General features: G+C 43.9%; 1 protein-coding gene across 3 annotated transcripts in view; it reads left to right on the forward strand.

Moving 5' to 3' along the window:
- CAMSAP3 (calmodulin regulated spectrin associated protein family member 3) overlaps positions 1-13,436 on the forward strand; it is a 43,523-nt gene that overhangs the window by 16,763 nt on the left and 13,324 nt on the right. For all 3 annotated transcript variants that reach the window (XM_081321885.1, XM_081321886.1, XM_081321887.1), the window contains exons 3-8: positions 6,015-6,149; positions 6,882-6,980; positions 10,594-10,732; positions 10,842-10,981; positions 11,484-11,577; positions 12,778-12,826. In XM_081321885.1, coding sequence (XP_081178011.1) covers positions 6,015-6,149; positions 6,882-6,980; positions 10,594-10,732; positions 10,842-10,981; positions 11,484-11,577; positions 12,778-12,826 — 656 coding nt within the window. The remainder of the gene's footprint in view (positions 1-6,014; positions 6,150-6,881; positions 6,981-10,593; positions 10,733-10,841; positions 10,982-11,483; positions 11,578-12,777; positions 12,827-13,436) is intronic.

Here is a 13,436-nt window from a genome sequence, read left to right on the forward strand (position 1 = left end):
ACCATCTCAGAATTCCTTGAAGGGTTAATTCTGCTAATTTAGTCAGACCTCTTGGGTTATCCATGGACAGAAGCTCAGAAATCTTGATTAGCTTGCTTTTATTTTGCTTAGTTCTGTCACTCCTCTGCCCACCACTACATCATCATAAAAAAGAAGCTGCACTTTTTTAAATTAAATACATACTTTAAATTTGGAATAGGGTTGTCCTGTATAGGTGGGACATAACATCTGGGAATTTAAGCCCTTTATCTGTGATATTGATGAGAATGCCTCCCAAATGGAGCATCTGCCAAATCAGGCATGCTCCCAAAGGCATTCTGGTAGATGTCCTGCAGAAGTGTAGGGCTACAACTCCCATCAGTTGCAGCCAGTAACTGAAAGGCATTAGCTTGAGAAAAGAATGGAGAAGAAAAGTTTTAAGTGAACTATTCTTCCTCCTGTATGCATGAAATCCCCCGGCAGCATCCTGGATGACGGATTAGGTAAAGTCCCCAAGGATGCCAGGCTGGATCCCAAATCGCCCTCTTTACTGTGTTTCCCCTGTCTGCTGAATACCAGGACTGTCCCATGTGGTGCCTCAACTTCAGGGTGGGGCCTTTGCAGGCTTAGATCTCAGCCACCCCGTGGGAACCCCTTCCCTCCTCTTTTTCTGGGTGGGAACATTGAGGTGTAGCTAGAGCCACCCCAGAAGTAATTCTCCCCCCCCAGGGCTTAAAGTACCTGTTGAGATTGAGGATCCTGCTCCAGCTCCCTGCCGCCACCATATTTCAAAGGCTGATATTCCTAAGGGCTAAGATGGATGATGAACAGCCACAGTTTTGATGGTTAGAGTTGACAGATGTACATCTTCATTTTGGAAGGATAAATCAAACACCTCTGTTTAATAAGGAAAATATATGAGAATTCAGGTTTTGTTTAATGTGGGCACCATTCTGGCAATTCCCATTATGGCTAGAATGTGTAGAGAAAATACAAGAGGGAATAAATGTCTTTTTTTCTTCAATGCTGCCCAAATCGGGAGCGAAGGAAAAATGGCTCTATCTCTTTTCTATCATTATAAGTGTGGTGGGAATTCTCTCTCTCCCTTTTCCTTTCTAATGATATGTGTGGACACAAGTCCCAAAGTTGCTTTTTTCTTGTGTTTTTTTTTCATTGAAATGTTTCACTTCTCATCCAAGAAGTTTATTCAGTTCTTTGCCTTTTGAAAAAAAGACCTTTGGGACAACCATGACCTGGAGGATTCAGAATCTCCTTAAGACGTGTGGACACAATTTTTTTTTATAAAATAAAAGGAAGTAGATATGTCAATAGCAGTGGAAGGCATCTGCAGAAGTTACAAGATGTTCAGGATTTGATTCTGGAAAAGTTGGAAGCCCTGTAGATTGCTAAAATTCTCTTCTTTGGCCTGATCACTGTTGACGGAAGTATCACCAAAAGAGTGGCTTCTCCCAAGTTTTCTGGTCAATGCTAGGATGTTTCAATTAAACCTTGAACCCTGATAAATTTACTAACATCTTTAGGAATGGGGATTTCTGTTCACTGCCTCCACGTGCCAGCAGTTATCATTCTTCTGGCTGGGACTCAATATGTGAAAGAGATAAGGATCACTCCAGCTGTTGAGGTTCTATCAGCAGATGTCTAGTAGGACTGGTTAGCCCTGAGCTGATCTCACAGACTTGATAATTGATTCTGCTTTGGGATTTTTATCAAGACTGGAAGGAGGGATGGCAACTGCAAGTAACTGCTCAGGGATGCTCTTCTTCCCTTGCTCTCTTTTGTGAGATACACTAGCAGTGGAGGAAGTTTGAAGAAATTATGGTGTTTTAATTCTGGTGAGATCTTGGGAAAGTTCTCTCTCTCTCTCTCTCCAATACTTTGCTTTGAATTTGATTCTGAATAAATGCTGTGGAAAGCAAAAGCAAGTCAATACAAATTGTTACTCATTAATGCAGTTGTGGTTTTTTTCAGCATTATGAGGCTTGTGTGGCCTGCAATTCTGGAATCCTCTTCAAAAATGGGTTAACAAGACTGTGGATCAGCAGCTCTTTGAAGGGAATCACATTGGCTCATTGCCAGCAAAATGTGTCACAAAAGATGTCACTTGAGAGTTGAAAATGGCCATTATTCTACTTCCCTGGCCTGTGTGACGCAGTTTTCATGCATTTATCCTGTCTTACCATGTATTCAGACCTGTAGATCTTGGCTTGGGCTAGGTTTGTGCCTTTTCCTTGCGGGGAAGAGAAACCCAATGTTTGGAGCAAAGGAGGAGTAACTGGGGAGCAGAGTAGCCTTTTCCTGTGCAAGATGTTATCTTGCATCCAATCTCTTGAGGTTTGTTAAAAACAGCTTTGCCATAAAAAAAAGAGAACTTGTTTTCAGGTTTTCCTCCAGGCTTAAGGAGTTCCTTTTCTGCTTTCTTCCTCCTTCCAATTAACACTCTCCCGGGGTTTATTAATTACCTAGTGAATTTCTTTTTTGCTGCTGAAGTTCTTTTTGCTGTAGTATTTGTCATCTTAGGAAAGTCTTGAGTGTGGCATAAATGTATTTAGAGATTCAATATAACCTTTATTTGTGTTTACTGAAGATGAACCAGGTCAACCTCAGGACCAGCACAGCCCCTCAAGCCGTATCAGAAGTTGTTTTTGCATAGTACAAGGGAGATGCTATGAATTTGATTTTTTTTCTCCTTGTCTTACCTACTCTGTTCTGGCTCTACTCCCATTTTAGAGTGTTGTCATTAGCATATAACTCAAAGTTCAAGTGCTGGTTCCCCCCCCCCCTTTTTTTTGGCTCAAAAAAGATTACAAAGTTCTGGCTTCTAAGATCTAGTTGCTGCCAGGCATCCACTGAATCCACATTCTCTAGTGGATTAAAATATAAAACCCAAAGGCCTTTCTAATCCAACCAGAGGCCTCGGAAATCTATAAGCTGGACAAGAATGGATAATATTCTCTGCTTATTTTCCAAGGAACCAGTAGCCCATAGCACATGGCCTCCAATACTGGAGGTAATATATAGCCATCATGAATAATAACCATTAATTGCCCTGTTTTTCATTAATTTATCAAACCTATTTTCAGACCCATCCAGGTTTGAGGTCTCACCTTATATTAGTGAATGGTGTCGTCATAAGTGGAAGCCAGACCCATCCAGTCTTTGACTCACAATATTCTCTCGCACGTTCTTATGAATGAAAGTTCCTGCTATGGTATATAAATTGGGACTTGGTTTTGTTAAAAAGCCCTGGGCAAAAAAACCCGAGTCCAGTTCTGTGGGTAATCAATAGGCAAAGGATGTTCTGCTGTCAAATAGTTCAGTTCCAAGATTTAACATCCAGGACAACTGAATGTTTTGTGGTCCTTTAATCAACAGAGATCTTCCTTGGGACTGCCGCCTTACTCCTAAAGAACCTGTCTTGATAGGATTTATATTGCTTAAATTCCCAGGTTTACTGGCTGGGGCTCTGGTCTGAAACAGAGATAATAGTGAAGAAATATGTACTGGATTTCATTGTGCAGATCTGCAATCCTCAGAGAATGGAGTTGTATGTATGTGATTTGGGGAAATGTTTACACAATACTCATCTGGTTTCACATATGTAAAATTTAAAGCTTTGTTATATGCCCTAGATAAGAAATGCATCATCTGCCCTATGATGTCCTTCCCACCCTTGTTACCCCAGTTCTATTTTTCCCATCAGCCTTTTCTTTCCCATCTTTCCCAACAACTCTGGCTCTTTTCTTGATACTGTATTTTCTCGCTCCCCAAAGAAATTATTCAAGGGTTTACACACCATATTTTCCATTTCCTTTTTTCAGGACAGAATCATATAGACACACACACACACACAAGCATCTGTTCAGAGTCACCCTTATTAGGAGACCTTGCTCATTTGATCCCTGGTTTGCATCCTAGGACTTAGGTTATGGGATGAAGTCACCCACCCAGCTACAAATATAGATTGACTTCACCCTTCTCTTTGAAGAAAACTGTTCAAAGATACAGATGATGATGATGATGATGATGATGATGATGATGATTAATAAAAATAATAATAATAATAATAATAATAATAATAATAATAATAATAATAATAATAATAATAATAATAATAATAATAATAATAATAATATGCTTCCCACTTTTAAGACTATCTGCATTCCTATTTTTTTAGAAAGGTTTTCTTGGAAAATTAGATTTGCAGAGAAGAATGAAGCCTAGGCTTTCCCTATATGCAGAAAGCATTTTTGGTGGAAAAGCAATAGATTTGGTATGAGCAAGAAAAGCTTTGTCGTCTGATTCTGTTGTTAGCTTAAGTTAATCTACCGTGTGAACATAGAGTAAACCAGGATCCTGCTATTTTATTCTTGTTACCCTGTTGCAACTGAAGAAACTCCAGTAGTGCTAGATATAGGCACTGCTGTAGATATAGGTTCTCTGCCTCTCCTTAAGGAAATGCAGTTTATTGAGCCTGTAGTTTTCCTTTTTAAGTTAACATTGAAGGGTGGCTGAGAAATTAGCTCAGTTCAATTTTTAATTTAAGCTTACCTAATTTGCACTTTCTGAACCTCTGTGACTTGGAAATGTAATTGTAGTTGATGTTTGTCTTGTTTTAAATTCTACAGTACAATTCAAATTTGAAATTCATGCAAATCTTCATACTCATTTTAAAAAAATTGTTGATGCTATGCTTCTAGGTTTACTGGCAGCAAATTTGTTTACTCCTTTACATCGTGTAGATATTGTAGTGGATATTTTAATGATAGGAGCTATAATATTTGAGAAATGTTGTATTCGTTTACTTTAGAGTTGCAGTGAGCAGCAAAATATCCCACCAATGATTACCAGTGTTTCACGTTTTCCCTTAGTAGAATGCCTTTGGCAATTGGATTATTTGGCTAAAGTTCTCACTGAGGCTTTGAAGAGTTGTTATTTCTGGATCAGCAGTTCTTGGATCTGATATTTTGTTGAGCGGTGTTGAGAGATTTGGTGCTGAAGATTCTGGAGGACTGGCAGATGGCATATGTAATGGTTTACCCAGGTTTTTCTTAACAGCATTTAAAATCTTAAAATGGCCAATCTAGCTTTAGGTAGAGATGGGATTAAAGTGGAAATTAACTTCTTCAAATCAAACAGAAAGAACTGTGTTGTCACCATACTTTTGCCAAGATTTGGTCCTTTGCAATTTATGCCTGATATGTTAGTCATATTTGATGTTCTAATAAACTTCTAAGCATTTTTGAAGTTCCTTACCTCAGTTAATTTTTATTTATGGTTGGAAAATTCTATTCAGATAATTTTGGGTGATTGGCTTAAAACATATGATTTTAAAATGAATAATTCAACATAAGATTATTTTTCAAGTGTATACTGGTTAACGGGACATCACATCAAGGGCATCGCTGGGTTGGTTTGGGGTGGAGATGAAATTTAAATTAATTTAATTTTTATCTTAACTTCTGTATTATTGTATGTTATTGTTGTTAGCCGCCCTGAGTCCTTCGGGAGATAGGGCGGCATATAAGTCCAAATAAATAAATAAATAAATAAACAAACAAATAAATAAGTGGGTTTCACCCTTTATCGTTGAAAGGTGCAGTACTTTGGAAGAATGAGTCTATTTTTGGATCTGCTGTACATTGACACCTTTTGGTTTAATATTTTTATGGTGATAAATAGGGTATTTGGAAAAAAGAAATAAGGTTCAAAGAGGCGAATGTGTTGTTGAATTACATTCTGAAAATTTGGAACCTATTGAATAATGAAGCATTTTGAAGGCTATTCCTGCTCCAGATTTACATTCAGTTGAAATATGGAAGACCAGTGTGATAATGAGAGATTAAGCTTGCTTCTGTCTACTCCATCGTTGATACTAGTCCTTGTGTCATTTCATACTCTGGAAGATAGTGCCAGATATGTATGCGTATGTGACTCCCATTTGCAGAGTAGGGATGCCCTTATGAGTACCGCAGCTTTTCTGATTCCAGTTTTCTTTTTCCCTGCTTGACTTGTAGGGGGCACACCTGGCATTAATTGACTCTCTGATGACAGCATTTGCATTGGAAGCCACCGGTTCATTAAATGTTGCATTGGGCATTGAGCCAGCAGCCATCTCTTGGGACCAGAAACTCCTACGCTGGATAGATATGGTATTAAATGTTAATTCATTTACATTTTCTCTCTTTTATCTCCATCCAAGGAGCTTATGCATGGGAATATCACATTTTCTCCACACACCAATCCATGTGAGAGAGGCCAGATACAACACATTTGAAATCTGCCTCTTTAGCCCAAGTACATGCTACTGATGACATATGAAATACAATGCTGGGTTAAGCGTGTTTGGGTTACTTAGATCAACTTCCCCACCTAATCCCATCTAGATTTGTGAGATTAGAATTATTATTCCCCCCCCCGGCCCCCCATTTCTTCATCCCAGCCTGGAAGTTGAAGAAGGCTCAGTTTGTGAAGGTTAAGAGCAGAGGAATGAATAGTGGCAGAAGACCGCAATTCATTTCAAGGGTAGAGAAAAAAATGCAATATTGTACTAAATTATTCTTAGAATACGTCCTCATGAGAAAGATGAAAAAATGTGGATGACCTAAAGCAGGAGTGTCAAACTGCCGGCCTGCGGGCCGGACGCGTCATCGCGAAACCACGCCCACCCCATTGCTGGCCATGGCGAAAAAGCTCCGATACCTTGCGCGACGTCACGTGACGTTGCGAGTTGGACATGTCTGACCTAAAGCGTGCAAAACTCACAAGGGCCCATGGTTTAGGACCAGAAAAAGGAGATAAAGGGATGAAGAGGGAAGAAAACCGCATCTGGCCCAATGTTTGTCTTGCATGTTTGCAAATGATTTCTTGTTGCCGCCCTGCAGATAATTCACAAGATACAACAGACCGCGGATCAGGAGTCCTCTCAGCGTTCAGCTCCCGGAACCGATGGCCAGACCCCAGCTTCCTGTAGTGGTCCCAAGGTGTGGGTGCTTTCCTCCTATGGCTATCCTCCTGAGAGGAGCAGGGGAAGGGGGCGTGTGAGAGTGGCGTTCAGAGTTCAGACCGGTTTAATTTGGGGGTGGCAGCAATTAAGGGTGCTGCTGCATTCATTGAAAGAGCTTTCCCCACACTGGCTTTGTTATGTTTACAAGCTGCCCCTTTCCCTCACCGTTGCCTTGGAGGATAAGAGTTTGCTTCCTTCCACCCTCCCTCCTCTTGGGAGAAGGCCTCTCTTTCACTTGTAAAGCCAAGGCTACTCTGATTGGGCTAACTTCCTGTCTTGCCCTGTGGGTGGCCCGCTTGACTGCCAGCCAATGCTGACCATTTATTTTTCCCCCCAAGCTGTTCAGTGGGGCTGGCTGGCTCTGCTGGGCTGACCTATTGAGCAATGGGGAGTAGATGAGGGGCCATCCTGTTTCCATTCCTGGTGGCCTCAGTGCCCCTGTCCCAGCTCAACGGCCTCTTTGGTTGCCTGTGCTGAATACAGTCGAGGTGTGGTATGTGACCGAGCTGTCTTTTTCTGCATCTCTCTTCTCTTCTCCCTCTGGCCTCTCTCCTTCCTCTGCTTCAGTGTCCCACCAGGTGGTACTGGAAACTGGTTCCTGTAAGTGGGTGGCTTTATTTATTATCTCCCTGCTGCCTTGGCTCCTGTGCTGCATGCCAGGGGGACCCAGAGCAAAGGATGCTGGGGGGTTAGGACCTTGGGAAAGAGGTCCCTGCGTAGCGCCTAGATAGAGCTTCCCTTGGAGAAGATTTTGGGTGACTTGGTTGGTCTGTTTCAACAGGCAACCAATCTCCTAAACTGAGATTAGATGGGGGCAGAGGGAATGCCTGTGGCAGAGACTCAGAAGGTTCCCATAGGAGACTCCAGCTGCTGGGATGCTGGTATATCCCAGCATCCTTTGTTCTCTAACCCTCCTCCTTCCACTCACAATCTGTACCTGCTTTGGTCTCTCTTAGCTCCCTGCGTCCTCCTCTGGGGGCATCGGAGGAACAGGTTGTTCATTGCAAATATAGGTGGATTTGTATGTGTCTTCATTTTCTGCCTTGATTACACAGCCTTCTTGGGATTAGAGGCATTTGGGTGGGGAGTCTAATGCACTGTTTTCAGAAATCAACAGAAAGCCCACTCGTTATTTATAGGGAGGGGTTAAGAGACAGCCAGAGCAGGGCAGTTCATGCTTGGAGCTGCCAGTAGGAACCGCATGCTAGTTACCTGGCATGTCGTTATCCCTTTTCCCCTTTGTGTTGCCTTCTGCCCCCTCCTCCCTTTGCTTGCTGTCCTGCTGTACTTGGTGCAGCTAAGTAAAGTCTTAGAGCAGTCTTTTTCAAACTTGAAATCTTTTAAGATGTGCGGATTTCAATTCCCAGAATTCCCCAGCCAGCAGCTCCGGGGGTCAAAGTCCACACATCTTAAAGTGGCTAAGTTTGAAAAACAACGGTGTAAAGCAGGGGTGTCAAACTCGCAACGTCACGTGACGTGTTGCAACGTATCGTGACTTTTTCCCCATTGCCGGAGCTGGGGTAGGGGCGGTTTCGGCATGACGCATCCGGCCTGCGGACCGGCAGTTTGACACCCCTGGTGTAAAGGATCGTCTTTCCAGGTCTGTTGAGATCCAGTGTGTTGGTATTTAGGAGATGGGGTGATCCAGACGGCAGAGGGGTTCTCAAGATTTCAGTGCATGCTGGGAAGCATTCCTCTAGTTCAGGCCTAAGTTAAGTACTGGTGGCCCCTCCCCACATCCGGGACTCCCTCCCCCAGCCTTGCAAGGCAGCAACCCTTCTTTTTCCCTCCTGGTGGGTGCATTGACCAGGCTCTCTCTTTTCTTTGCTATTGCATCCAGCATGCCATCGCTTTTTGTTTGAAGGAGTCGGGGAATAAGCCTCCTGTGGTAATGTATCCATCGGCGTGCTCACCTGCCCGCCCACCTGCCCCCACCCCCCTTTGCCATCCACTTGGGTTGCTGTTCTTGAACTTCTGGCTGTTCCTGCTGCAATGGGTCTGCCCTTTTCCCCCATGTCGCCCCAACCTGCTTGGGTTTCTCAAGAGGCGAGCTGTCCCCTGCACCCTCCTACCCTTTTTTCCAGCTGTTTTTATCTAACAGCTTCCTTTGTCGGGTGCAGATGCACATGGCACTTGAGACCATCCATCTCTCCGTGGCTCTTTGGCCTTATGTCCTTGTTGGAACTGAGGACTCTAACGATCTCGCATCTCTTTAGGATGAAAATGCAACGAATGCGAGTTGGGAATTTTGGGGGTACATTTTCATTGTTCAGTGAGATGCCTTATTACTTAAGACTACTTCTGTATTCTCTCCAGAATTATAGGTACAGTCAAATTTTAGGAAGACCACCTCCAGGTGTATCAGTTTAATCGTTGCGTACTCTAGCTCCCACCCCACCCCTGTACTATGACCCCTTTTGTCCTTGGTGGCCAGATGAGATGTCTCTAGTTTCTCCCCATCTTTTTCCCTGGAGGAGATATCTAGAAAACAGGTTAGAAGAGGGATTTTGTCTCTGAATTCTGAATTCCTTGATTCTGCAGGTTATGGAGAGCAGGAGGTTGTTCTCCAAAGCTTGCTGAGTCTGGCCAATTCATAGATGCCACCCAGCAGTTCCTATTGATCCTCCCTCCAGCTCATTTCAGCAGGAATGGAGGTGTCCCATTTGCTCCCTTTTATTTCTCCTCCTCTTTGCTGGCCTGCTCAGTATCTGTGTCTGCCTGTCTGTGTCCCTCCCTCCCTCCCTCCCTCCTTCCCCTTCTTGCCATGTGCACTCTTGATGTGTGGCCTGCCCTGCTCTGTGTGTGTCTCTGCTGGGAGTGCTGCCTTTTTGTCTTGTGTGCTGTGTCCTGGGGTTGAGGACAAGCATATACAGAGTGGTAAAGGATAGTTTATAATTTTTTTAAACGGGTGGTGGTGGTGGAGGAACTGACAACTGGATCTTCCACCTTTCCGTTCTCTCCAAAGCCGATCCTTCCAGTTGGACTTCGTGGGGCTACAGGCTCACCCTGTCCCAGCCTAGAGTCACTCTGATGGTTAGCCATGCTGCCTTGGAATTTTTAGTGTTTTAGTGTCCTGCAGATATAGGGCATCTGCTTGCAAAAGGCTGATCTAGCCTGCGGGACAAAGCCTGGGATCTGGCCTCCCTTGGACTAAATAGCGGGAAAGGATTCTTGCTCTTCAGGATCATTCAGAAGTGTTCCTGAAATGACCTCCCCCCCAATTATGGCTTCGTCCTCCTTCCTGCTTTCCGCCTCTGTTGCCTTTCGAGGGGCTCCTGCAAAGTTCTTGCTTGCCCGTCCCTCCCTGCTTTTATATCCTGTCTCCTTCCCTGCATGCAGTTTGCTCTTGGCATCCAGAGGAGGGGAGCACTGTCTTGGAGGGAACCGGCTGGATTTCAGTTGGTCCTTTGCCCGCTGGGGAGCTCTCCCTGGTGGTGTTTGTGAGGGCTGCTGCATGGGACCGGAGGAGCTTCGAACATTGGGCATGGAGACGGGAGGGCATTGTTCCAGCTTCTCTGGCACATGGGAGCCAAACCCCACAATCAGGACTTTGAATTCTCCTTGCATTTTTTTGGTTTTGTCCTGCTCAGATCCGCTATCGCAAGGATAAAGCACTGCCCAAACAGACACCGTGTTTCCCGGCCATCACGGGAATAAAGGACCTGGCCAGTGGAGGGGCCATTGCTGCCACAATCCACTACTACTGCCCGCAGCTCATACGCCTTGAAGGTGAGCCTGTGCTCTGGGACCGAGTGGGAGGATGGGGCAGCCATTCAGAGTCACTGCGAACGGCCCTCCGTTCCTTTTGCCACTTACCTCCTTGTGTGCTTTCTGGTAGATGTGTGCCTGAAGGAGACGATGTCAGTGGCAGACAGCTTGTATAACCTCCAGCTTATCCAGGGCTTTTCTTCAGATTATTTGGGTGGTTCCTGTTTCCTCTCATTGGAGGACCTGCTCTACATGCCCCCACTGCTAAGGGTGAGTCCTGGGACTGGCTGGAGAACGGCAGGCTCTGCTACTTGAGAGGCAGAGAGGTGCGGGAAGGAGCCTGTCTAACTGAAGGAAGAGGAGCTTCCTGGAGTAAATGGCTGCCCTGGCACGGTGGGGAAGTCTAGTCCCACATCCAGAAAAGTTCCTCCTGTGGAGTAAATAGGGATTATTGTTTTGCACCAGCACTCAGCCTGTCTTGCCCTAATAAGTCTTGGCTGATGTCTCAAGCCACATTAATTAAAAGCTGATTGTGCAGAAACAATGAGGCCCTTTTAAGATAGAGGTTGGAGTGATGCTGGAAGGAAAAAGAGATTTGGCTGCGAAGATGGAACTGTTATCCTGTTTGCTTGTTGTATTCTGAGAATTGCTGGGACGGTATAGGGCAGAGACCCCGGTGCTTCCCTCCTGCTCAAATTCAAACCAAGGGAGAGACATGTTTCCCCCCACCCTCTCCAGGACCCTTGGCTCACTCCCTGCTTTGCTTCCTCAGGTCAATGTCGGCGTATTCCTGGCTGAATTGTTTCTGTGCTTTGAGGTAGTGAAGCCAGATTTTGTGTGTCCAAAGGAACTGCCAAGAGTTCAAGGTAAGAAGATAGCATGTCCATTCGCCACCATTCCTGGGCCTTATAACAAAATATCTTCACAACTGTCAGGCCGTTGCTGTCTTGTAATGTAGAAGCTGCTATTAGGCAGGGCAGGTTATGCAAAATGAGATACTAGATGGGCATATTAGGTTAATGTGCCTCTGAATATGAGGAAGTGGATATTGAAGAAAAAAAGGTAAAGGCCATTGGGCAATAAAGGAGCATGTGCAGATATCTTTGCTGTAACCATCTTAATTTTCAATTGTATATTTTCACATTTCTTGCAGCTCTGCAACTAATGCTGCTCCTTTAAAAAAACAACAAAATATTCAGGCTCTCACATTTTAGGGGAGTCGATCACAGATTGTATATTTTCTAAACCTGAAAACAATCTGTTAGGCTGTTTTCTAACAGGAAGGCCAAAGCGCAGCTTAAGTATCCCAGACATCCCAGATCAATTTCATATAATTTATAAACTAAAAGAATTAGTATTTTCCTTCGTATAATTCGTATCCATTGTAGATTATTCTAGGTATTTTTTCCCCTCAGAAGTTTGCACTGATTACCGAATCCTTGTTAACATCCAGGTTCTTCCAATTTTTTAGAACTTAGGGGCAAGAGAGTTGGAGTTTGTACATTACAAACACTTCTGTCTTCTTTTCTCATGAACATAGGATTTTTCTCATTTATTTGGTATACCACATGGCTAATCCCTGACTAACTGGTCAAACGGGAGCAATCTGGTATATAGCCAGGGCTTTTTTTCCCTCATAGAACGCTCAGAACGGAGTTCTGGCACCTTTTTTGGATGGAACCTTGTAGGGTAGGCAAGGCGGGCTGTATGACATGCGTGAGTTCCGGCACCTTTTTCTTTTACAAAAAAAGCACTGTATATAACCAACCCGTGTACAGGGTATACATGCACACCCACACAGCTATACTTTGGCATTTGATAGGGGACTATCACTGTTGCTCTTTATGCCAAATCCACATCCCAGCTAGCGAAGCTGTGGAGCCACAACAAAGTCTGCGGTGATCTGGCACGGCTCCATTCTGGAACAATGGTCTCCTTTCTGAGCTGAGATCAGAGCAGACTTCTTTCCTGCATCTTCTGACCTTCCACCAGCATAATTGCCAGTTTGAAATCTCTGTTTTTCCCCCCTTCCCTGCTTTTGTAGTAAAGCTGCTGATCTCTTTCAGATTCCCCTGGCCTGAACGATGCTTCAGCACCAAATAGTGGGAAGACAAGGTGAGTGAGTCCTTGATATTTCCACCAGAATTACCCCTGTGGTATGTGTGTCCTGTCTCCCCTGAGCTGAGCGGGGGTGGCTAGGATTCTGTGTATCAGGAAGCAACACTGAGGATTTCTAAAGACAGATAATGGATTGTATCTCATGAAAAGATCCTTTCCTGCAAAGTAGTTGTATGTCTAATGATTAAAGGAACTTAACAAAATGATAGTTCTTCCTTGTCATCCCCTGCCAAGGTTTCTGATTATATAAAAAAAATGCCTTACCTTAGTGAGGGTTGATTCGGCCATTTTATGTGTGACATTACATGGAAAGGTAGAGAGCAGGCAAAGTGTGTATATACTTGGTCTGCCCCCAGACCTTCCCCCCCCCACTTACCCAGTGCAGTGGAGGGAGTTTTTGCTCTATCACCACTCTAATCCAAATGCTAAGTTGGACTCTGGGAACCATGGAACATGTATTGCATGTTGCAAATGGTGCTTGTGACTTCCTAAAGTTAAATATAACAGGCTTTACATTAAAAGGACTTAAAATGGCTAAAATGTGATTAGACTTCCAAATCTTGCCAGATTTTGGCCTTTAATTTTTCTTTATTTTAGTACTGGGCCA

The sequence above is a fragment of the Vipera berus genome (genome assembly GCF_964194415.1).
Source record: "Vipera berus genome assembly, chromosome: 2".
In the NCBI taxonomy this organism is placed as follows: domain Eukaryota; kingdom Metazoa; phylum Chordata; class Lepidosauria; order Squamata; family Viperidae; genus Vipera; species Vipera berus.